General features: G+C 33.7%; 1 protein-coding gene across 11 annotated transcripts in view; it reads left to right on the top strand.

The window, feature by feature from the left end:
• Window positions 1-25683, top strand: part of LOC145288065 (uncharacterized) — a 612213-nt gene that overhangs the window by 495982 nt on the left and 90548 nt on the right. Inside the window, exon 1 of one of the 11 annotated variants that reach the window (XM_080136109.1) lies at window positions 11413-14507. The exons of the other annotated variants lie outside the window; for them this stretch is intronic. Within the exon in view, the coding sequence (XP_079992235.1) occupies window positions 12664-14507 (1844 nt within the window). The 5' untranslated portion in view covers window positions 11413-12663. Of the gene's footprint in view, window positions 1-11412; window positions 14508-25683 lie in introns of those variants that run through there. 11 annotated transcript variants of the gene reach the window in all.

A 25683-nucleotide genomic window follows, 5' to 3' on the forward strand; every position in this document is an offset into this window, starting at 1 on the left:
ACACTCATACTTACTTACGGCAGGGTAAATAAGACACCAATTCTTGAGTTCAAACTGAATTACATTGGTGTACTTTATATATTTCTTTCTATTTTTTAATTAATGTTGGTCATTGATATTATATTGTTTATTCTTTGCTTAAAATAGTCAGCGAAAGAAACAGATGATTTTGTTGCTAAGCAAAAGTTTTTTTTTTTTTTTGCTATGTGAATCATAAATAGTACATATGGAACATTACAATCATTTACTTCGGTAAAATTGATCTTTTACTTTTGGAAGGCTTTAATAATCTATAATCTTGCATGTTGATCCATCTCTCTTTAATTCTAACCCAGTCTAATAGTAATTATTTGGATTACTTTTCACATCTTGTGTATTCCTATTAATTTGTCTCCCCATGAACGCAAAGGTCGGTTTTTAATGTAGGGGAAATCTACAAAAGGGGCGCTCCGGTTTGAACAAAAATAAAAATTTACTATACTTCAAATTTCTTTTTTTTTTTTTTTTTTTTTTAAGATAAATTGAAAGTCTGACTAAAAGAATCTGGATTTGAGTAAATTAAAAAAAACAAAAAACAAAAAAAAAAAAAACACACACACACACACGAATAAAAACTAGTGGTTCTCAGTGCGGATTAAAAACCTGGACGTACCAAGTTCGAATCCAGTTGGTTGCACAGAAACGCTTTCATCTAACCCACACCTGACCTTGTATCTAACCCCCTGGAGAGGAGGTAAAGAAATACTTCCATGGATGTCGCCTTCCGGTTAACACCCCCTTTCAGTTTTTATCTTATGACCGACCATTTACACCCAATGACACTTTTTAATTGAAAGGAAATGACTACTAATGTCTTATAAATTTTTTGGATGATTGAATCAGTTGTCATTGTCAATTAAACTTTATAAAAATGCCCTACAGAAAATTGAGGGCGGGGCTGCTTTCTATGTACCTAATAAAGTTTTTTTTTTTCTTTTTTTTGCTCTAATATTAATATTAAAAGCCTACTTTTTCCTATTTGTATTTAATCGCTTCCTCACAAAAGTAATATGTGACACAAGGTCGTTTTTAATGTGGGGGGCAACCAGCTCCCCCAAAAATGTACTCTAGAAGTAGGCAAAAATAAAAATGGCCTTAGTATAGAAGGGTTGCCTCTACATTGACTAAGGACAAAGTAACTTAAGTGTGGCATCAGAACATATACTACACTTGGATCCCAGACCGAAGGCCAAATCCTACTTTTCCTATTCAAAAATTATTAAAGCGAACTTCTTAATATACTTAATCATGAATAAACGAGCAACTACATCATTTGCATATTCCTTTGAAAAACGAACGTTAATTACTTATTAATTTTTTATGTTTTCTATTAGATGATTGGTTTCATTTCACTATTCTGTTGAATTTTATTTATGCATAGTTTCTACATTCTGCATAATTATGTAGAATTTAAGATGAAACATTTTAGTACACGGAAATATATACCGGGTTGGTCAAAAGTCCTGTTACACTTTTGTATTTTGGGTTTAAGTTAATATTTTCATATCTAATTCTTGGTTCTGCATTACAGATTAAAGTATGTGCTTTAATAAAGTGATATTAGCATTTACTGTACAATTATTTGATAGCACAATTAAAATGGAAGCAAAAACAATTGAAATTGTTGCTCTACTGTGTGCGTCCCATAAAATAACAGACATTGCAAAACTCGTTAATGTTAATGTGAGTCGTATGACGGTGCATAGTTGCATGCCGTATAGCCAATGGAGAAACCCTCAAGGATCATCCCCGCAAAGACCCAAAGTTGTGAAGATTAAGATGATTAAAAGACATTAAAATGACATCTCACTAATATGACGGGGACCTCAGTGTCTAAACTAGAAGATGGAAAGAACTTGGAAATGATAAGAAAACATCTGTTGACGGTTAAGATAAAAAAAAAAGTGTCTTGAACGCAGTAAACAGCTTCTCAACAACATCAAAAGCCATGGAAACCGAATCGTTTCTTCGGACGAAAACCCCTTCACGATCGATCCTGTCGTGAATAAACAGAATGACAGAGTAGTGTCCTTCAGTCAAGATCTCTCTGAAGTGCATAATGTCTCCACAACAAAACATCCGGCGTCAGTTATGATGTTTGGAGTTTCTTCAAATGCCTCCAGTGTGTTTCGCCACTGGATAACGGCTTACCGCCCATGACTATAAACATTTTCTTGAGACAAAACTGCTTCCTTGAATCAAGAGGATCATTAAAAAGTCAGATTATGTCTTCCTACAAGATGGGACCTAAAACTATATCCGATGGTGAGGTCCCACCTTGCGGGCCTTGGGGAGTGTGGAGCCACCCTTTAATTGCCATTGCTCCCAGGTCCACTCTGACCCGGAGTGGTAGTACCTGTTAGGATCCCAACTATGGGTTAAATAGAATCCGACTTAAAAAAAAAATATACTCCATTAAAAATCGTTCCTCAAAATAACTAGATTCGGTATTAAATAACCTGAAAAAGGTTGATATGCCGTAAAACAAAAACAACCAACCAACTTACAAGATGGGGCACGATCGCACACTGCCAAAATCGTTCAGGACTGGTTGAAGGAAAACATCAAATTTTTGGCAAAGGATTTTTGGCCCCCACAATCACTAGATTTGAATCCATTCGACTACAGCATCTGGACACATGTTGCGAGCAAGGCGTGCAAGTATCGTCACAGTAGCGTAGAAGACTTAAAGGCTGCCATGAACCGCATGTGATTCTTAATGAGCAAGGATTACATCCGTAAAATTTGTCAGGGGTTCAGACCACGGCTGAGTGGTATCATTAATGCTGATGGAGGTCATATTGAGTAAACATACTTAGATGTATTTAATGATTTTTGTTTTCTTTACCATATAAAAAGTTAATCAATACAACTTGAACCAAAGATACAAATGTATAAAAGGACTTTTGAACAGCCCGGTATATAAACGAAAATTTAGAATTAAATTCAGTAAATTAAAATATTTATAACAAATTTATTATTTGACAAGGAATACAAAGATTTCAAGTTTTTTTCTTAATCCATGCATTTTCAATTTATGTTTAGGAGTCATAAATTTTCTTATTTAGCACATAGATTTAAAAACTAAAAAGTTTTTCTGAAAAGCCTAAAAGAAGCCAAAATTAAAAAAGGATATTCCATGTTGTTAGCTTATGGCGTGATGTTATTACGTTATCGCGGTTTATAGATTGCCTCCTATGCATACATTTGAACATGAAAAACTTTTCATTTGGATTATACTTTGGATTTTACAATTGTGCATTTCTATTTGTTAATGGAAGTGAAGAAAAGTTCTCGTGGAACGTATTTCTTCTTAGTTTGATACTTGCAACGTAGATAAAGAAAGATTATTAGGTTGGTAGTCTTTGTTTTATGGCATATCAACCCTAATGCCAAATCCAGTGATTTTGAAAAAAAATTTAATAGAATATATATATATATATATATATATATATATATATATTTGTAGTTTTTTTTTTTTTTTTGCAAGTCGGTTTCTATTTAACCCATAGTTGGGACCCTTACAGGTACTACCACTCCGGGTCAGAGTGGACCTGGGAGCAATGGCAATTAAAGGGTGGCTTCACACCCCCAAAGCCTGCAAGCTGGGGCCTCACCATTGGATATAGTTTAAGGTCATATCCAGGACCGATAAAGAAAGAAAGAAATATTCAAGAGAGAAAAGAATATGAAAAAAAAAAACTTGGAAGAAATGATTTTTATTAAAGTGAAAGTCCTGATAAAAAAAAAACAAAAAAAACTGTAATCTGCTGGCTACCAAGAGTTGTCCACTGGCTTACAAGCGAAATCCTTGTCATAACATTTTCGAAAGGGTAGAGAAGGTAGAGAAGGGAGAGAGAAAAAAGAGGGGACGGGGTCACATACTGAAAGCTATTCAAGTTCGTATAAATCCCTTTTAGAAGGTGCATTAGTTCCTTTCTTTACTCCAAGTCGTCCTTAGAAAAATCATCGCAATCTTTGTTTTAAGCTATATCTGTTCTTCTGTTCTGCGTTTGTTTCTTTAGTCAAAGTTCTTTGCTGATGGTATTTTCTGGTATGTGCACACAACACTTCCAAATCATCCTGGCCAAAGTAGCCGACAAAAAGATGAATAATTATTTTGTAATCTTCCCCTCATAGAAAAGTTCATATTTCCGAGCAAACTTAGAAACCATCAATGACAAATCCTGTGTTTTCCTTTTTATCCTGAGATAATTAATGTCTGCGGAATTTGTCGCATATTCCAACTATTTTAATATCTAGTTAGACAGAGAAGCTGTTCATGAAGCTTTCTGGTCTCCTTTTCTTGTTGTTTTCTTTCGGGCGATACTTTTATCGTTCCACCCTGTACAAAACATATATGCACAAATTCATCAGTTAGGGAAGCAGGATGGAGTGGGGTTCTAAAAACAACAGAGATTGCCGAAAAATAAAATGCCAAGAAGCGTGGTCGTTAGTAGTAGCTTCCCAAAATTCTTCATACAAAAATACAATATTGTGTTAGGTTTTGCGGAAAATTATTTCCACTAGTTATTTTGTCCCTTCTTTCTCTCTTTTCTCCCCCCCCCCCTCTGATTTGTTGTTCTTCTTCTTCTACATCTGTTCTTCTCGCTGATTGGGCGAGCCTCTCTTTGCACGCCAAAATCTTTCACGTACTGCGTTTTTTAAAGAAAAAAAATATCAGTTGCCGTTTCTACTCTGTGAAGAAAGGGGCAATGCTGACAAATCCTCTTACCGACAAGACGGGTTAAATATGTCTAATACATTGTCGTGGTCCATTGGTTGAAAATGACTTTAAAATAAAATACTGTTAGAAACCCACCCAATTGTCACGGTAAAATATACTGGGTGAGTTTCTAGCAATATTTCGTTTTGTATTTTTTTTATTTTTAAGTCATTATCAAAACTTTAAATATTTAGGTGTTAATTCGCGGCCATTTTTCTAATTTTCACCTAACACTCAATACTGTATTTTTTTTTTTTTTTTTCAAAACGAATAAACGTTACAGAGTAAAACCACCAAAAAATTAAGCTAGGTAGAATTTATGCAGATTTCATATTTATCTTGCCTTTGAAAATATTTATTGATTATATATTTGTTTTTCGACCACATTTTAGTATCTCTGTGAATTGTAAAGCAAGCCCAAGAAAATTTTATTATACTGTGAATTTTTGTTTTGTAAAACAAGTAAGATAAATTGAAAGTCTGTTTAAAAAGAATCTGGATTTGAGGAGAAGAAAAAAAAAAAAGCAAAAAACTGGTGATTAACGACCTGGATTGAAGATCTGGATGTATCAAGTTCGAATCCAGGTCGTTGTACAAAAACACTAACTCACACCTGACCTCGTCACCTTCTGTAGCTAAAGTAATTAATGAATGTCGCCTTCCGGTTGACACTCTCTCGGGGTTGCCAGACTATAAAAAATGTTTGAAGCCAAATTTTTTAGGGAAAAATCTGAAGGCACACTTAAAAAAAAAAAAAAAAGAAAAAAGAAAAGAAAAAAAGCCGAATGGAAATTTTTCTGTATTAATGCTTTATAAAGAGAAAAATTATTATATTGAAGATGTTAGCTTCCAAATATTTGTGTTTTTAATTCATTTTGTATTGCTTTCATAGCAGTGAATTTAAAACGTTCCCTATGAAATTGAAATCATGGGCTTTTTACATATATTTTTTGGGGAAATTAATTTTTTTTTAGATAAATACATTTATGCAAAAAAAAAACAAAAACAAACATTAATAATACATTCTACAGTTTACATATTTTTTGAAGTGTACTAGAGAAATTTCAAGAATATTTGAAAGTGTTATATTTAAAGAATTGTTAATAAATTTGTAGATGATTACCCTAATCTAAATCCTACTCCTTAAAAATACGATTTTTTTTTTTTAGGCAATTAAATGTGAGGGGAAAAACATTATTTCAGAATTTAGAGTTGGGAATGGGATTTACATATAAATCTAATGTACATTTATAACCCAATTTGGACCAATCATCTATCAAAATAGCATTTTAACAGTATATAACCTGATTTCTTTTAGCTAAATGAGGTAAATTGTGTGTGTTTTTTGGTGGTAGGATTGAAAAAAATCTTCATTAGCTCTACCATAAACCCTAAGTCCATGTGGCAACAGTTCCCTCAAATCCTTCCCTTAATTTTATCATTAACCTTAAGTTAAGCCCCCCCCAATACTTTATGTCTAAGAACTTGAATAATTAGATGCCATTCAAACACTATCTGGCCAAAATGTTAGAGATCATATTGTGTTAAACTTGTATGCAAAACTGATCCCTTAATCTAAATTCTAAAATAACTGCTGTGTTTTTGGCTTTTTTTTTTTTTTTTTTTTGCTTTTACACAAGTTTCTCAGTGTTCATACTAGTGTTGGAATGATTAATCAGAATCGGGATTCAGAAAAATTGGAACTTTTTGGGGTATCAGAATTGGAAAAATTATAGCCTTATTACAGATTCTAAAACGATTCTTTGAAAAAAAATTTTTCTTGACAATAAAATAAACTGAAACAAACATGATGTATTTATTTATTATATGGTTGTACATTTATAACATGAAACCAAGGACCATAAGATCACAGATTGGGAATCCCTTTCCCAAATTTACCATTGGACTTTCAAAGTTTAATGTATTTTTTTTTAAATAGTAAATTATGGTAAACAAAATAAATATTCTAGAGTTTACTTGCCTACTCTCTTATCAAATCTTTTCAAATGTTCAAATTTCTTTTTGTACCTATTTGCTAGACTTCTATATGAGCCTCTCAGATAGATCATTTTTAATATTAGGTTGGTGCAAAAAATGTTGTTTTTTTTTTTGACGTTCAACTTCAAGTCAAAAATGACAATATTTTTTTCATCAACCTAATATTGTGAGATTTTTAATACTAGAACAAGTTTTGCCTTTTATTTTGCTGGCACCACTTTGACGTTACTTGTTGTGAACATTCTTAAAACGTTTGAAGGGGTTGTAATGATAATCATTTGATGTTAAATTTATATATGAAACCGATCTCCCACTCGAAATTCTAAAATAGTTTTGGGAATTTTTCCGTATATACAACCAAATGAAATAGTGGTAAAAAGAACAAAACAAATATATAACCAACCAGTAAATGTTACCAAAGGCAAGATAAGTTGCTCTTTTACCTACCTGGATAGGTTTTGTGTGGTGTAACATATTTTAAAGCGTTTATTTAGTTAGAAACACAAGTAGTGCAGAGTTGGTAAGTTAGAACCAGATGGCCAACATCAGATATTCAACTAGAAAGTCTCGATAATCGCTAAAATCATGAAGATAAAACAAAATACTGATAGAAATTCATCCAATAAATGTCACGGTGGTACTTATTGGGTGGATTTCTATCAATATTTGTTGATTTTTCGAGTTTTGAGCCATTACTGACACTCCAAAGATTGCATGTTTTTGTCCGCCATGTTGTCATTGGTTTAACTTGCCAATTCAGTACTTGTTTTTGGAATCGAATGAAAGTTTTAAAATTTGTTAAAACACAAAAAACTTATCCCGGTAAGTAGAAATGTAACTTATTTTGCCTTTGATAACATTTATTTGTTTATTTACCACTTTTACATTTTGTTGTATATACTGTAAAATCCCCATATTTTTTTTCTTTCTACAAATATTTTCAAATTGTTTCAATGTAATCACTTATAAATTAGAATCTATTTTTTTTTTGTTTTTGTAGAGGGATGGATATTTAGTTTAAGGTGTTAATCTACACATTTGCCATTATTGTTATTACTGTTATCTTGGTTTTTCAAATCAATCTAAGCCGACCAAATCTTTATAATTATAATAAAAAATATGAACATTCTTTGATATAAGGAAAGCACAGAATAGTTAAAAAAAAAAAAAAAAAAATACCCTCACTTTCAATGTTAAGAATTGTTTTCTGAATAGTGCTATTATTTAGACACTAATTCTTAACGTGAGAGAGGGCATTGTTAACTATATATTCGGCACAGTTAATCAATCGAGAACCACATCACTCTGTCGTTTTTTTTTTGTTTTTTTTTCTTTATAAGGAAGTCACCACTTATCAAGGCCCGGAAGCCACTCCGGGATAAGGGTTATTGTGTGTACAGTAATCAATGGGATAGTATCGTAGTAATCGTCAGTATTGGAGATTTGATAAAGTGTCTTACTTAAGCGGGCAGTTCATCAGGAATTTGTTTATGTTAGACTTGAAGACATCTAAGTTGTAATCAGGTGGGGAAACAGGCAGATGGAAGAGAGTTCCATTGGCGAGCACTTCTAAGAAAGAAGCTTTGTTCATGGAATCTACGTTTTGATTTTGGCACAGTTAAAGAGTGGGGAAAATTTTTGTCTAAAAACATAAGATATTAACTAAAAACATATACGATATTAATTAATTAATAATTATATTATTTATATATTGATATATTAAGATATATACTCAAAATAATGAAAAGAATATTCTCTTGTTATGACTAAAGTCTGATATAAGGAACTTGTTTATCTCCCAAACTGTCAGGACCGATTTTTTTCACCTCAGTGTTTTTATTTTAGGCTTTGCCTTACACAACTACACACAAGTCTATTTGAGTAACGAGTTCAGAACATTCACAGCATTTGAGTATCCAAACTGGATAATATAAAGGTATGAAGTACTTTATAAAAACAACAAAACTTTATTTTGGAGATCACAATCGTTGCTCATTCTTTATCCCTCTTTTTCCTTTATCTGCCCACTAGTTTCCACTCCCACTTCGAGATTGACTTGCTTGTTTTCAGATTTCACAATCCTGAAAATAGTGAGCAAGCTACACTTAGGATGGGTTTAAAGGGCTTTACTAACCTACCTTTTATCTCATTTTATTTGGTTCTTTTTTTTTTTTTTTGGTTGTTTGTAATTTGTCCTATTCCAGCTTACATATCATTTTTAAAATATAAAATTAATGTTAAAACAACATATTTGAAGTAGGATTAGACCCATAAAGTAAATGCGATATTCAGGTGATTAATTAGTTTAGAGGAAGCTTTTTAAAATTGTAAGGCAAAATGTGATATAATTATCCCCCTCCCCCCAATCCTCAAAACAACTTTGGCCTCATTGTTATTTTCAATTTGTTAATTTTTGTCGCAAATCAAATAAACCGACATTTTATATACACACTATTTGAATTAAATTTTATGAGAACATTTAAGATATACATAAATTGAAATCAAAATGAAACAATGTCTTTGGAAAAGTTATTAACGAATATTTTAAGAATTTACTTTGAAATAATTACACTTTATAGGTGTAATTTATAGATAATTCGCAATTATCTGTTATTTTAAAACAAAAAAAAAATTCAACAATGTCTTTTACGTCATATCTTTACAAATTAATAGCTCCTACATTTTGATAAGATGGAAGTTCAAATTGATCGATTGATATTTGACCTTCAATGAATAATGGAGAAAGTGTATGTGTTTAGTTTTTCATACTAAATACTGGTTTACTATGACTTAGCTGAAAGAAACCTATAAATGGAGATTTTGTTTTATAAAGGGTTGTATCACATATACTCAGCAGCTTAAAAATATTGAATTATAACGTTTTCTTTAATAGTTATTACCAAATATATTTTTATGTAAAATCATTGGAAAAATATTTAAAAATTAAAATAAAGGCAATAAAACATTTGAAGTACAAACTGCTTCAAGAATACTTAGTTGTAACATTTTCACTAATAATTGCTTTCAAATACATTTAATAAAATAGTGAAGAAAAAGCAAAATTTTAAAAAGTTCTGCACATTACTGAAGACAAAAACTTCTCAACAAATTAATTACAGCGTTTTCTTTAATAATTACTATTAAATAAATATTTTTGTAAGATAATCAGAAAAAAAGCAAAAAATGAAGCCAGTGTTTGAAAAAGGCCAAATATAATTTTGGAAGGCTAAACTACTTTTAAAAAATAATAAAATAAAAAGGCCAAATTTAATGAATTTGGCCTTTAAAAAGCCAATGTGGCAACCCTACAATTGAACCAGGAAAAAATGGGGAAGGTTAAAAAAGAGAGGGAGGGATGTTCTTTGTGGCTTTGTGAGAATTTTGAGGTCTGATTAAGCCTTAAACCAGGTGATAGGTTAGGTTTGATGACCATTTAGGCTAATTATTGAAGTGGTTGACAGCAAGTAGTCATCTAGTGTCCGCTGCTATCAGCCCGTGGCTTGTGGTTAGTAAGGACAATAAATGGCATGGTGTCTATCGCATATTACTATGCTCACTGATTGAGGCGAGGGAACGGAGAATTTTTGGGATTTAGGGGGGACGATTGCTTTTTTCATTTAGAATTTTTTTAATAGTTTTTTTTTTTTTTAATGTGTGTGCATATGTGCCCCCGATCAGTTTTTTTTTTTTTTTTTTTTTTTAATCCTGTGCCAGAGTTTCCGGTATAAGAAAAAGGTTTAACGACGTAAAAAAAAAAAAAAAAAAAAAAAAAAAAAAAAAAAAAAAAAAAAAAAAAAAACTATTAACCGTTTAATGCAGCAACAACAAAAAAATATCATTGGAAATAACAAAACTACCGGTTGAACTTGCAAATATACTTATATTACTGCCTAGGATGGATAACACGAGTCCCAAAATGTAAGCAGTGGTTTGGTTTGGTTTTCGGATTTATAAAACTTTGAAATCTCTTAAAATTAAAATAAAATACACTAGAAAGTCCGGCGAAAATTGAAAGATGTTTCATTTAACAAGCTGGGAGGTAAAAAAAGAATTACACTTTTTTTTTTTGTTATTACATATGGCTTGCTTCTTATTTAAAAATATGACCACAAAACCCAATTTTTGAAATCATTGAAACATGCGGACAATGATGTTCCTGATTGGTTTATAAATCCAACGCTCCTTTCAAATTCAAAACCGCTTGGGTAATCCCTACAAATTTAGGAACGCACCTGTTGCTAAAAAAAGGGCCTTTCATAACGGCTACGCCATATGCATAGATTGGAGCTCGGTGGCGAAAGCTAATTGGATTATACTTTCTGCGTATCATTTTCTTAGATTTTTTGTTGTTTGAAATTTTAAAACTAAAAATTAATTTACAGCTTCCGAAGAAAAAAAAAATCACGATTGGGTGACGATTTTTTCTGGTCCTTCCAAAATCCGTTTCGAAACCTCAATCAAAGGTAGCAGGCAGCACTCAGCAGGTGTGTGTTTATGTTTGTCCCCCCCTCCCCTAAAAACATAAGGGTTGTCCCGGTTGTGATAGAAACCGTTTGCACGGGTGTGAAGCTTTCTCCTTGCGGTGAGGGGCGACGGCCACTACTCTACCTTGCCTCGCCGGCCTTAGCGTTACTGCTATCGCTAACAACATAACAAAAAATATCCAGTCAGGATCGCAGGTGTCACAGAAAAAAAAAGAAGAAAATAATGGCCATATTTCTCAATCCCACATAAAGGACAACTTCTTTCAGACCCCTAAGAAGAGGATTTTTCGTTTTTAAGGACCATCGGATATATTTTATAAGGAGGATACCTGTTTATTTCTTTCTTACGAGAAGAAAGAAACAATGCACTGGATGGAGAGTGTTTTGATAATCGATGAAAGCCACCTTCCTTCCTTCGGACATTCCTACCTGTCGAACGCGTGGCTGACTAACTGGTCATACGAAAGGAAAAGCTTGACCGCCGACATCTTTAGTTTTTATCTTTAACAAAAACTTTTTTTTGTCTTTGTTTTTTCCTCACAAATCATCGGCTACAATCAAGTAACAGATTCAAACCAAAAATTTTTTATTTTTTTATTTTTTGAAGTTTTAGTCTGTGCTTAATAATCGGGTGGGTAAAAAGTAAGTTTTGTATGTTTTCTTTTTACATAGACAGAGTAGTAGCTTTTTGAAAACGTTCGTTCTATATTTAAAATATAAACCCTGTAAAATTCATAAAGGTGTATTTATTTTCGATTTTTAAATACATTTTATTCTTTTAGTTTTCCAACCGACTCTAATAAATTTCTTAATTGATCAACCTGTCCGTTATTAATTTGATTGAAACAAATCGCTTTTATAGATACGTATGGAAAAAGTAGACCATATCAATTAATCACAATAGTAATTTCGGAGGAAGAGGGACATTCATAGTGTTTTACTTTTTTCTTTCGTTTTTAATCAATCCAATAGGGTTAAAGTATACCCCCCTCCCCTACTTTTTTTTTTTTTATGGCGCGCAATATTACTTATATGCGTGCTCAGTTTTATTTCTAATTTAAATTCTAAAAACTAAATGGCCTTGTTTCTTTCATAACGCTTTTGTTTAATTTAATCATCCATGTCGTATTATGCTTTTAGATTTTTTTTGTTTTTTAACATTCCCATAATGCAGAAAAAGTAAGTTAGCGTTGCAAGTGTTGACTGTTGCACCTTTGGCGTCGCAGTCAGTACATAATAACACAAAATAATAATAATAATAACAAAGAGTAAAGTGAGTCGGACAGACGATAGTTAGTTTTTATTTTATTTTTAATAATAATCAAGATACTTGTTCTGTGACCTATTTTAACTTCTAAGTAAATAAAATAAAATCTACGAAGAAGAGGGAGGTGTGAGCGGAGGTTGGAATACAAAATGACCCAACGTGCTTTGAAAAAAAAGAGTGGCAGTGTGAGGTCGTTTCTCCAGCCGACTTGTTACACTATCGTCGGAGTAGAGGACCGCAACGCATGGGACACCTGTACGTATACATTCGGCAATAACAACAACAGCCTGGATAATAATAATATAAAGTTTTCTGCGGACCCTTATCATCATGTTGTTATTGATAACAGCTACCACCATCGGCGTCGACCTCCTCCTCCTCCCCCACCTGTTGCAAAATCAACAGTGACGACACAAAAAAGTCGGTCAACTGACCCTCAACATTCTTCTTCTTCGTCCACCAAACCGCACGGTAGTAGTAGTAGTAGTGGTGGTATTTTGTCTCTCTTCAAATTAAAGAAGAATAAACCGAACTCAACACCAATTTTGCAGCAGCAGCCCCCTGTCGACACCACCCCGTCGACCTGTGGGACTAACAGTATCAACGACCCGAGAGTGTGTCGGCCGGCCGAGTCAAAACCTCCGGTTTTACACCTGAAGAGAACTAGAGTTCGAAACCATGCCACAGGTGAGACGGAGGACCATTTCGCTATTGTTCCTGCTGATAAGATATTAGCGGGAGGAGGGGGAGAAGAACAACAACAACGGCACACACCTCAAAATGTCTTAACACCTACTGCAGTATGTTCACGTGGCTGGGAGTCACCCGTTATCATTAATAAGAAACCAGGAGAAAGTCCCTCCCAGTTAAATAATCCTGTCTATGACCAAAAGCTGAATGAAAAGCAGGACATTAACGACACCAACGAGGTTTTCGAACGTGATTTGTTTGGCAAGCAAATAACACAGAGTGCCGAACAGTTTCTGCACGTACAAAAGCGGGCAAACAGGTACGCTCTCTCCTCGGAGGAGGAGGCTCAAGAGAAGGAAGGCCTAGACGAAGAAAATGATTCTGGTAAAGGTCCTTCTCTAGGTAATAATTCAACATCTCTCTCTGATGAATCATCAGCGTTGAATTCCTTGGACATCAGTGGTTATATCGAGTGGGAAGACGACGAAGCGGCAAGTGCCATCAATAAAGTTAACAGTATGGATATTAAACGGAGGTCTCTGGCGAGCCCGTACGATATGTCGTTAGCTTATCCCATGAACGGGGTCCATTTTTCCACAATGCCACACAAAATGTCTTCTCCCGATTTCTATAGTACTACCAATTTAGTTGACCGGAATGGAATTCCTTTACTCTATTCGAAACCGAACAACGCTATTTACGAAACGCCGTCAAATGGGATTCGATCACTGGGTCGCTCTCGGAAGGTGTTGAAGCCGTCCAGTGAATTTATATTGATGGGACCCTATGAACCTGCGTCCCCTTCTGTGGTCAACAACAGAATGCTGGACATTTCCATGTATTCTTCGTCGTCGTCTTCTGGCATGTCTCTGGCAAAATCCAAAGGGAAATTTTCCAGTATGCCTTCCTTGAATGTATTGAATAAAAAGATGGCGAAAGATCTTAAAAAAGAAAAGGAGAAAGAGGAGAAGTTGGAAAAGAAACGCAAAAAACAAGAAAAGAAAGAACGGAAAAAGGCGGAAAAAGAGTCGCGGAAATCTGGCCAAACTTTACCCCGAAACTGGGAATACGTGAAGAAGCCAATTGAGTTCGTCTACGAGAAACCCCGAACCGAATGGAAGCTGACACCAGTGCCAATATCTTTGGACGAACCGATTTACGAGGTTCCGAAAAAAACAGGAATGTACTCCAAAATGGTCCATTATGCTAGCACCCCGGACTTACAAAGGGTGGAAGAAGTTTATGGTTCCACGGGTATCACCGTTAACAATGACAATACGAAAAAGGACAACCATGATACAAGGTGCGTAAAACAAGGATTTCATTTATTTATTTTGTTGCTGAAAGGGGATAATTAACGTGACTCACAATCAAATTCAACATTCAATTTGATTATGAAATTTTATTTATTTTTATTTTTTAGATGATTTGAATTATTCGGATTACTGTTCTCGTGGTGCTTCTACTCACAACGTTTCGACCTATGTAAAATTACCACCTGAATTCTTTAATTCACGAGGTTAAATTATTTTCATTGCGTCAAAAAAAAATTAAAAAAATAGTACTTACATAGAATACGAACTGTGCTATTCTTTTTTTTTTTTTTTTTTAGATAGGATTTTAAAATTACATTTAATTTTTTTACAGTATCTTTTTATTAAAGCGTGAAAATATAGAAGTTAATAAAAGTCCTTCCTTCCCCATGTTTAGAATGAGTTTCTAAATGCCATTATTTCAGCACGGTCCGTAATCTGCATTAGTACTCTATAGTCATAAGTAGTAATATTATTAGGTTTAAGACTCATAAACTTCATACTTGTCCACATGAACCCATGACCTAATAATTAAAAACGTTAGTTAACAATCAGTTAGTTCCAAGAAGCTTACTACATGCGATGATAACAAAAAATATAGAACTTCTGTCCGACAGAACGAGAATAATCTACCATCGGGAGTAAATAAAATGTATAATTCGAAATTCTATACTAGTTCCCAAGTTCGAAAAGATACATCTAAAGAAAGGTTACATCGGCCGAAACGTTGTAAATATAACAACTTAATAACAGTCTAACTCGTCTGAGATTTTCTTTCATTTTCAATTCATCTTTTGTTAGTTCAAATCTCGTAGCATCTAATCTGTTGCAGTCAATTATAATCGTCTTAATAGCCCTCCTCAGCTGTTTAATTTCCAATTGGCTTTGTTTTGGCGTTAACCCGCAAATAGACTACTTTTCGAGTTAGAGAAAATTCTTAAATTAGTGTTGTGTTGTACCTGCCCTGCCATCCCTCAAAGACTGGATATAACAGAAGTTCAAACTTAATGTGGGGTGTGGCCATGTCTGAATACCAAGGGCGATTATGGCTGTACCTACAAAAATTAATCGGTCGGCATTTCAAGCAATTGACAATACCCTTCCGCCTTTCGGAATAATGGCTTCATAAGAACTGAACAGATACTACACTGTAATCTTAACTCGAGGGACGATTAAAGTTCTTAAATTTATCGGAATTTTCGATAGTTATTTGGGGTTTTTTTTGGGGGGGGAGGTAATTTTTAAATAACTTTCGGGTATATTTTACAATCCACAGCGATTCAAAAAGTGGTCAAAATCAAATATATAACAAATGTTACAAAAGTCAATATAAGTTACTCTTCTACCAAGCTGGATAGGATTTTAGTGTTTTTACTTAATGTAAAATGTTTATTCGACTCAAAAAATAAGTAATGTCGACGGATGCACAAGGAAAAATGTCCGCAATATATTTGCTACGCGGCCATTTTTTTTTTTTTTTTTTTTTTTTTTTGTGGTGTGTGTGCTCGTGTACTGCTCGAGTGTTCGATGTTACTCGTTTTGCACTCGACATTTTACATTAAGTAAAAACATTAAAAACTTATCCAGTTTGGTAGAAGGGTAACATTTATTATATATTTGAATTTTTTACTACTTTTTCGAATCGCTGTGGATCTTAAAACATACCCTAACTTTGAGTCAGTGTCAGTGACACTTCTCGAATTACCCCTCCCCCTCAAATATTTCAATATTAGTGGGCGCGCGTATGGAAGCGACCCCCCCACACCTTTGTTATTATTATTATTTTATTTTATTTTAATTTTTCTAGCAGATTATTACCGAATGGTCACTAGTCTACCAGATTATCAAAAACAATTTGAAAGTGCACTGGCGAACCAACCACCCGAAGAAGACTTACCTTTAAGAAGTTGAAAATAAGAAAATGCCTTTCGGAATAAAAACCTGTTAAGAACGGCTTTCGGAATAAGCACCCTTTGGAGGCTGAACAATCAGTGCAAGTGCACATTAACCACAAAAAATTGTAAGTCAATATTTAAATATTTATTGGGGGTGCTCAGTTTCTAATTTTACGTTCTAGTAAATCGATCACCGATTTATAGAACCACTCGACGTTCGAGTGGTCCTGAACGTACTGTCCTGAGCATCGCCTACAAATATTTAAATATTGACTTAATTATTTTTTTTCTATAATCTGGTAGATAAGTTAGTATCCTTTCGATAATAACCCGCTGAAAAAATTGAAAAAGAAAAAACAAAAATGCAGAGGTGTGTGTACCGTACCGTGGCGTCGCTTCCATAGGTGCGCCCAATATTTTAAAGAATGTATCGTGTGTAATTTTTGTATGAGGACCTTTGCAAACGAATCCGACAGTAGCTTTACTGCTGTTCTGTTCGGTCCTAGGACGTTCACCTTCTCTCTGAGAAGGGGTGATTTATGAGATGCCAACGGGGCTGTTCAAGCATTTTTATGTGCGATAGTGCTGATCCCTATGGTTGGCTTTTCAGATCCATACCTGATCTTTACCTAACATTCTGAAAGGTAAATAGAATAAGGACCATTGGGATATCAAACCTATTTCGCTTTGTTTTTTTTAGATATAATTGTTAATCTTAAATTTTGTGTGAGCAAACACGTTACCAAAGGCAAGACAGGTTACTTTTCTGCCTAGTTTTATAAGTTTTTATTTTTAAAGCGTTTATTTACTTTAAAAGATAAATAATCGTTCGAACAGCAAAAAATGCGATCTCGTTACATCCATATCGATCTTCGATAATAGCTAAAAAAATAAGAAAAAGTAAACAAAAATACTGATAGAAACTCAGTCAATAAATGTCACTAATCGTGTGAATATTTAATGTTCTGCCAGTATTTTGTTTAATTTTCGATTTTGAGCGATTATCAAGGGTCGATCTGGATGTAAGAAGACAGTTACTTTTTCGTTATAACTCAACAGACTTGACATTACTTTTTCTTTCAAAGTAAATAAACGCTTTGACATAAAACTGAAAAACTTATACATTTGTAGACATTTATGCTGACGACACTACCATTTATGGTAGCACATCTAAGACAGTAAACGACCAAGTTCTCTCCAATTCTCTCTCCTCTGATCTTGAGCACGTAGTACAATGGGGAAAGGAGTGGCTGGTTACTTTTAATGCATCTAAAACCAAGCTTCTCTCTTTACATCATCAACATTCTAATTCACATTTGTCATCAATTGAAATGAATGGCTCTCGTCTTCAGGAGGCCTCAAGTTTTGACAAGCTTCTGGGCTTGACCATTACTCCTGATCTTAAATGGAACACGTATATCAAATCTGTTGCCAAGGCCGCTGGAAAAATGGTGGGATCTTTCTATCGATCCAGTAGATATCTCACTGCTGATGCTATTCTCTACCTATATAAGAGCCAGGTACGTCCAAGGATGGAATACTGTTGCCACATCTGGGCAGGAGCTGCTAGAAAGGACTTGTCCTGCCTTGATAGAGTTCAAAATAGACTTCGTAGCCTCGTAGGAGATGTCCTTTTCTCCTCCTTGCAACCTCTATCTCACAGAAGAGATGTTGCGAGTTTGTCTCTGATGTATCGTTATTTTCATGGAAAGTGTTCAACTGAGCTTCAATCTATGGTCCCCCCTCGCCAAACTTTCACAAGAAACACTCGTCTAGCTGTAAACACTATCAATAATTTCCCCCACTCTTTATCTGTGCCTAAACCTAAACGTAGATTCCATGAACAAAGCTTCTTTCTTAGAACTGCACGCCTGTGGAATTGTCTTCCGTTTTCCTGCTTTCCGGCTGACTACAATATGGTTGTGTTCAAGTCTAAAGTAAATAAGTTCTTGATGAGCCGTTCCATATAAGTTATTAAATTTACCAAATTTTCATTACTAATGATTACTATATTGACCAATTTCTACTGTACACTCTTTAACCCTTATCCTTGAGTGGCCTCTGGGCCTTGATAATGTGGTGACGCCTTTGTAAAAAAAAAAAAAAAAAAAAAAAAAAAAGGTACGCAGAAAAGTAATTTATCTTTTATTTCTTATATATATGTTTGGTGCTTGTGCACTTTTGCCACTGCGCTATTTTTAAATATGTTTTGTTAGGAGGTAGGTCCAGGTCCCTCCCATGCTAAGAATGGCTTTCAAAATAACGTTATTTCAGCACGGTGGTAAAAGTGCACAATTACCATACTTTTCTCCTTTTTTGTTGGCTATTGTAAGAATGCCTCAATTTTAATTTATCTTGTAATTGTTTTAATCGCTGGCAGCCATTTTTATTTTCTTTTAAACAATTCGTGATCAGCACATTCTACTTTATGACACAAAATAAAGTAAACATTCTTTTTCAACACAAAATATTTGTAATGAATTTAAAAATAAATGAAGCTCGGGCGAACCATACTGGTCGATAAATAACAAACCAATATTTGCAAAACTAACAAATAGCTGTTGTCGACAACAATTTTGGGCGAAAGCGCAGTAAACAACGAAACAAAAGCGAGTAACGGTTACGCAACAATGGAAATTTTATGATTTTCTATCGACATTCAAACTTATGGAAATTATTATTATTATTTTTTTTTTTTAACTTAAGTCGCTAAAATATTCGTATATGTACCAAATTTTCTATAGTATGATAAGTTATTTGTTTCGTTCCTCATTTTTTTTTTCGTTATGCAATTTCGTTTCTGCAATTTTGTCTAATGTTAAACAAAAGTCGTCATTTATTTAATTTCTTATTTTAGTCAGGTAATTACCTAAAATAGAAAGTTATAAAACTAAGCTCCTAATTGTAGATTATGAATTTGAATTATCGCCCTTCCTTAGCTAGGCTCGTTCTATATTGCTTCATAAAGATGGTGATTTTTCATTCTGACGTTTCATGTCTTCAATGAAACTTGCTATAAACATTTTTTAAATTACTGCTATTATTTGATTAAAAATATAATCTAAATAAAATTTTATTATTTGGAATGCTGAAACCCTATAAATAATTTACGTGACTGAAATAAGAATTAACTATATAATGGTTACTTTTTTGTTGTTGATGATGAAAAACAATTTCCTTTGGTTATGTCAGGTGTAATTTTTTTTTTTTTTTTTTTTTTTTCTGACTGAATGGAAATATATCACGTGAAATTTTATATCACTAACTATACATATCCTGCATTGTCCGGGAGGATTCTTCATTTGGATTTTTATCGACACCTCACCCAGTCTATTCTCTAAATTTTCCTGTAAGAAAATATTTACATTTTGTTAATAGATTATTGCCATCGCTAGATCTCCCAACAATGAGATCCTACTTTTTTAGGCGATTACAAATTTGAAGTTATTTAAACGAGTCATGAGTCATTCTAACCTTTTTAGGGCAGTTAACAATATTCTTGTCCATATGACAAATGCCTCCCGTCGATTACCTTCCTTGACATTATCACTAACCCTAAGGCTGAGTTGCAAGCACCACACACACACACACACATACACACAAGACCACCCTTTAAAAGAAAAAAAATTTTTTTTAAGGTGATTACGTGTGAACATTCTGAAAAACGTAGTGGAAACAAGGAAAAACATTTTTAGAACTTAGAGCAAGTAATCAATTTATTAAATTTAAAGCGTAAATTGATTCTTATTTCCGGACTATTCTAGTTTTCGAGCAGTTAACTAAAACATATTTGCTACGCAAATTCTTCCCGTCTTTTGCGGGGGTCAGTCAATTTTATGTCAAAAAAAAAAAAAAAAAAATGCGGACTGTACTGTCTGTACTGACTGAAGTAATAACGTTATTTAGAAACCCTTTATTAACATTAAGAGGGGACTTTTTTTTTTTTTTTTTTTTTTTTTAAATTCTTTAAACGAGATACCGTAAAAATTTAACTTAAAAATCCGGGCATAAAGTTATAAAAAATAAATATACACCAAATAAATATTACCAAAGGCAAACTAAGTTACTTTTCTACCCCTCTGGATGAGTTTCTTTGTGTGTGTGTGTCTTTTTAACTCATCTTAAAGTACCTTATTACTTAAAAATAAAGGTAGTGTCGTTCAGAAATCGAAAATTAAACAATACTGATAGAAACGCTAAATAAATATCACGAATCGTGTGAAAATGTAATCTGCCAGTATTTTGTTTACACTAATCCGACTGAAGACCCCCCCCCTCCGACTTAGTTAGTGATACCATAAGCATTCACTATTTTCTAGTTTATGAATTGAGGGGGGATTCAGTTAAATTTAAGGCAAAAACATGTCGTAGAGCCGAACGAGTAACCATTTTTGTATTAACGAAATCGCCACCCAAGCAACATTTTCTATTAATGGGTGTCATTACTTTACTTTTTCTTTGTGGGTTTCGAATAAAAACCAAATTGTCAAGTGTCTCAAATGAGCAATCCAATACATCGGTTTGCGCTTAAGTACCTTGTTTCCTTTGCTTTTGCAACCTGATATGGGGGGGGGGGTATTTTATTTCTTTTAAACTGATTGGAAATTTTAGTATTGTTTGAATGTTTACGATTTCAACTTTTCTGAGCGATGTCTGTTTAAACAGCACACATTACTGCCGCTCAGAAATCGAAAAATAAAGAATATTAGTTCAGTTATTAATTCAACACAACTTTTGCGCCACTTACGTCAAAATCAAGGTATCTTTCTTGACTTACCGTATGTCTAGAATCCTTATTCCATTTTTGATCAAAATTCATTAAATGATTTTGATTTGATGTTGGGACGATTAATTGGAATCGAAAATCGGAACCTTTGGGGATATCGAAATTGGAAAAAATTTTGTTTATTTTTTCGATGCCAAAACTATTTTTTAATTGTCTTTTTTTATTTAACGCGACATTTTCCACTGCTGGTATTAATGATGAAATATTTATGGATTTTAAACTTCTAGTAAAACTAAAATCTACAGATCATCCCCCACAAATGAATTTTTAGATTTAGGAACATATCTACACATTTTTCTTTTTTTCCCCCCCGTAATCGGGGGGGGGGAAATAATTATAGTTAACTGTTTAGAAATTTATAAAGAAACGGAATCAGTAATTGTATCAGAATCGGGAAAAATATTGGAATCTTTTCATTATTTTGATTATATAAAAATGTCTGAAATTTGTGATTCTTCATAAGAGGATCTCCAAAAATTGAATCTTGCGTAATCGTTGTCCCATATCCGTGGGTTAACTTTTATGTACACCAAAAATAGTGAATGTTTAAATCTGAGGTTGTTCGTATCGATATTGTCCCCTAACAACCTTTCAAAATATCTAGAAAAACTAGAATTCATGAACTATTTATTAATGCCTCTAACATTTTAGTTAGAATTTCATCAAAATCGGAATTATCTGAAATTTCATGTATCCCCTTTAAATATAGCAAATATTACCAACCTTTACACATGTATTCTAAAATTTATGATGATCGATTAATAAATTTCGGAGAATGTGAGAGAAATCATACGTTCATCATAAAATGGAAACTTACTTTATAGTCGGTGTAACTTGAAGTGATAGTTGTTAGTATTTAGTAAATTGGAACCAAACGATAGAGGGAGCATAACTAAATAGGTGAGGGGGGGGGATGTTATAATATCTGCGATGCTATACCCTCCCCCCAGCCACTGATTGGTTTTATGATCTATGGGATAAGATTAGTCTTAGTTCTGCTCGATTTAGTTTTATATGGGCTGGGGCTGGGCCGTATTTGTTTTTGTCTAGTATGGTTCTGGTGACGCTGGGTTTGGTGATTTCATTTCCGATATCAATCTCCCTTGGTCTTATCAAAGATATGAAATCGAACATTTTTTTTTTGTCACCGGAATTGGTATGGTGCACAAATGGATGCGATTGAAACAGTCTAGTTTAGGCATGGCCAAAAAATGAGGTGTGAGGTTAAACTAATTAAAATCCATTATTCTTGAGCAACTTTTTTTTTTTTCCAGAAAGATAACAGCCTGAATTTTATATGAAAAACAATATAATATAGAACTATTTCTACTATTTTTAAAAGAATTTCAAATTTTCTAAAACCACGCCATTTGCCGTAATTTTTATCTCGATTTAAATATTTAAAAAAAATGTTTTTGAACCAATTTTTATTTATTTATTTATTTGGTCTAAGATTTAGGATAATTTGCTATAAGAATATGCCAAAAATATAAGTACCTGAATTTCAAATAATTATAACTTTTTTTATCACTGCATAGATTTCGCGTGGCGAGATTTAAAAGAATAACATTTAATGATAATTTAAAATAAATACGGTAGCATTTATAGGACTAAATAAATTTCATTTAGCCATGTAAATTTGAAGAGTTGAATTCTTTTTGCATAAGCGATATAATTTGTTGCCTACATAACCTCTGAAGTTAATCAACGATGAGACTGGCCAGTACCAGATGGTGACCATGGTATGTGTTGAAGACAACTTCTGCATCGAGTATCACGCTTGGTCTACCATAAATGGGTTAATATCAAGCAACAAGAAATTGCTGAAAGAAATTATCGTATTCTTAGCAAAATGCGCAGTTATCGATTTTTTTTTTATCGATTCTTCAAAGCATTTCCTATTTAATGGTATATTAGAAATATTGGGCTCACTAAAAGAAAATTATTAATTTAATTTTCAAGGATTTAAAAGTAGTGTTTTTCATAAAAATAATCAAAATAGACATTTTTTTTGCTAATATGAAAGATAATTATTAACATATTCAAAGAATTTCACACTTAAAAACAAAAGATAAAAAATTAAACGCATTCAAAATTGGGATTTTTCAACCTTAAAATCTGATACGTGCGCAGTTGTTTTTGTTTTTATCTACAATCCTCACCCTCCCAACAATACAATATATTCAGTTTCCTCTGATTATTTTAAGCATATTTGTACCCACAAATAAATAAGGCAAATAAATATATCGATTATGCAAAAAATACACTATTATAAAGTTCATTTTGCATTTAATAATCGGTGAAAATTTCGTATCGATTGGATAATTATTTGATTTTTGGTAGATTTTTTTTAAAGAGACTATGCCAATAAATAGTTACTCCCGTCTTCTGTTTTGGCTGTGCCTAGTCTAGTTCCATTCAGCGATTTTATCTTGTAGATTCTAAATCTTCATTCTTGATGATGGATTCCAGGGTGCCATGTGTTGTTGAGTTTATTTAATACTCATACACACTGACTTTGGAATAATGGTGGTAATTTTCTGGTTCTGCTATAATGATCATGATGGGTTTTCGTGATTGCTGATTTCTTGTATAACTGTTTGCGATGTTTCCTGATTCTGATTGGCTGGGTGAGGTACTTGGTATTGGTGTTCCAAAAAGTATTTCAGCTGATTATTGGTGTTGCCCTAATTTGTAACAGCAAGCTGGATGTCAGTTCTCTCTTTAAAAAAAGAAATTTTTTTATTGATCTAATGTGTCGCAAGTTTCTATGAAGTCATTGCTTCTGGCATAGTAAGGTGAGCTTGTGATATGCCTGATGTTCCAGGAATTGGTGAAGCTTTAGAAAGCCGGTCCAGATTACTGTGAATCGTTGTTCATGATTTCGTCTGGATGACTAAAAAGTGAAGTATAATATTTCATTTTATCTGCCACTGCTTTGCTGGTTACTGGTGTTGACATTTCACCGACGATTGGATAGTTTGAGTACCTGTTGATAGTGAGCAGGGATTGCTGCCCATCAGTTTTGAATAGGTTGGATGCGATGGACTTCCAAGGCTGAGACGGAATATCGGGTGGATGCAGTGGCTTGTTCCTGTGCACATTTTGGCATTCCTGGTAAAGCGTACACAACTTTTGGTATTTATGCAGTACACACACTCTCGCAAATCTGAGTGTTTTCTCTATACTTTGATTGGCTTAGTGGAGCTGGTATAGGATGTTGTCTGGAGTATGGGATGATTACTTGTTTGCTCTTTAATAAGATTTCAGATTCGACGGCAAATTCATTGCAGAAGAACCAATATGATCAGATCTTGGCAGGTAAATCACGGATATTACCTGGCCATCCCTGGCATATGATCTCCTTAACAAGATTCATGGTTGGGTCCTTCGCTGTTTCGTTTCGGAGCATTTTCTGCTTTTAGAATGAGAAGTTGATGTATGAGATGGTCTGATCCTCATTGACTTCGGTGTTTGATCTCCACTCTCTTATCCAACTCAGTTTGTTTTCACGGTTCAGTAATCGACTTGAAGTCAGCAAGTATCATTTCACTACCGAGTCTATATTACTTGGTATAGGTAGCCATAGATCTTTGATAGCATTCTCTGTCATTGATGTGGTGCTGAATGCAATGGTTTAGCACATATTGTAACTAGTGGCTTATGGTCTGTGATGGAAAAGACTTTCCCGTAGAGGTAGGTGTGGTATGGTTAAATACCATACACAACTACCAACATCTCTCGTTTGATGTTGCTGTATCTAGCTTGTGTATCACTTAATGTTTTAGATCCAAATTCAACTGGTTTGCCATCTTGGATCAGTGTCACTCTCCAGCTCTTCTGCAAGACACACATCTCCATTGATTTGGGATTAGTGTGATTGTAGTATGAAAGGCAAAGCACTTTTGATGGGCAGGTTCCCAAATCCATAATGATTGGGATTTAAGAAGACCATCCGATAGGTGAGCTTTTTCAGTGAAGATTGGAATATATGATGAAGGATAATTTAGCATATCTAGAAAACATAGTTCCCCTTTGTTTTGTGAGTTTGGCATTTGATTGATGTTGTGCACCTTATTCAAACCTGGTTTAATTCCAGTGGATGTTTCCAAAAAAGATATGCTGGGTTGCTTTATGAAACACATTTTGCTAGTGAATACAAGTTCAGTTTCGGCTGCTTGAGCCATGAAATCGTGCAAGTTTTTGTCATGGTCTTCATGTTTTAGCAAAATATCACTACATTCTTGGCTTTGCTGGCCACACCATCTAAGCATTCCAGGATTTGGTCAATTTTTGTTTGAAAAATATCTTGTAGAACATTGAGACTAAATGGTAGACGCTTCTAACATACTCTAATGGTATCCTACAGGTTGTCAACAGTTTTGATTCCTCACCAGGTGGATCAACCATGGCATCAACTGAACAAAGGTTGGATTTAGCTCTTCCACTGTCAGTATTTTGTACAGAAATCTTTTCAGGTTGGCA

The sequence above is a fragment of the Euprymna scolopes genome, chromosome 11 (assembly GCF_053919585.1).
Source record: "Euprymna scolopes isolate OS-2025 chromosome 11, ASM5391958v1, whole genome shotgun sequence".
Lineage (NCBI taxonomy): Eukaryota > Metazoa > Mollusca > Cephalopoda > Sepiida > Sepiolidae > Euprymna > Euprymna scolopes.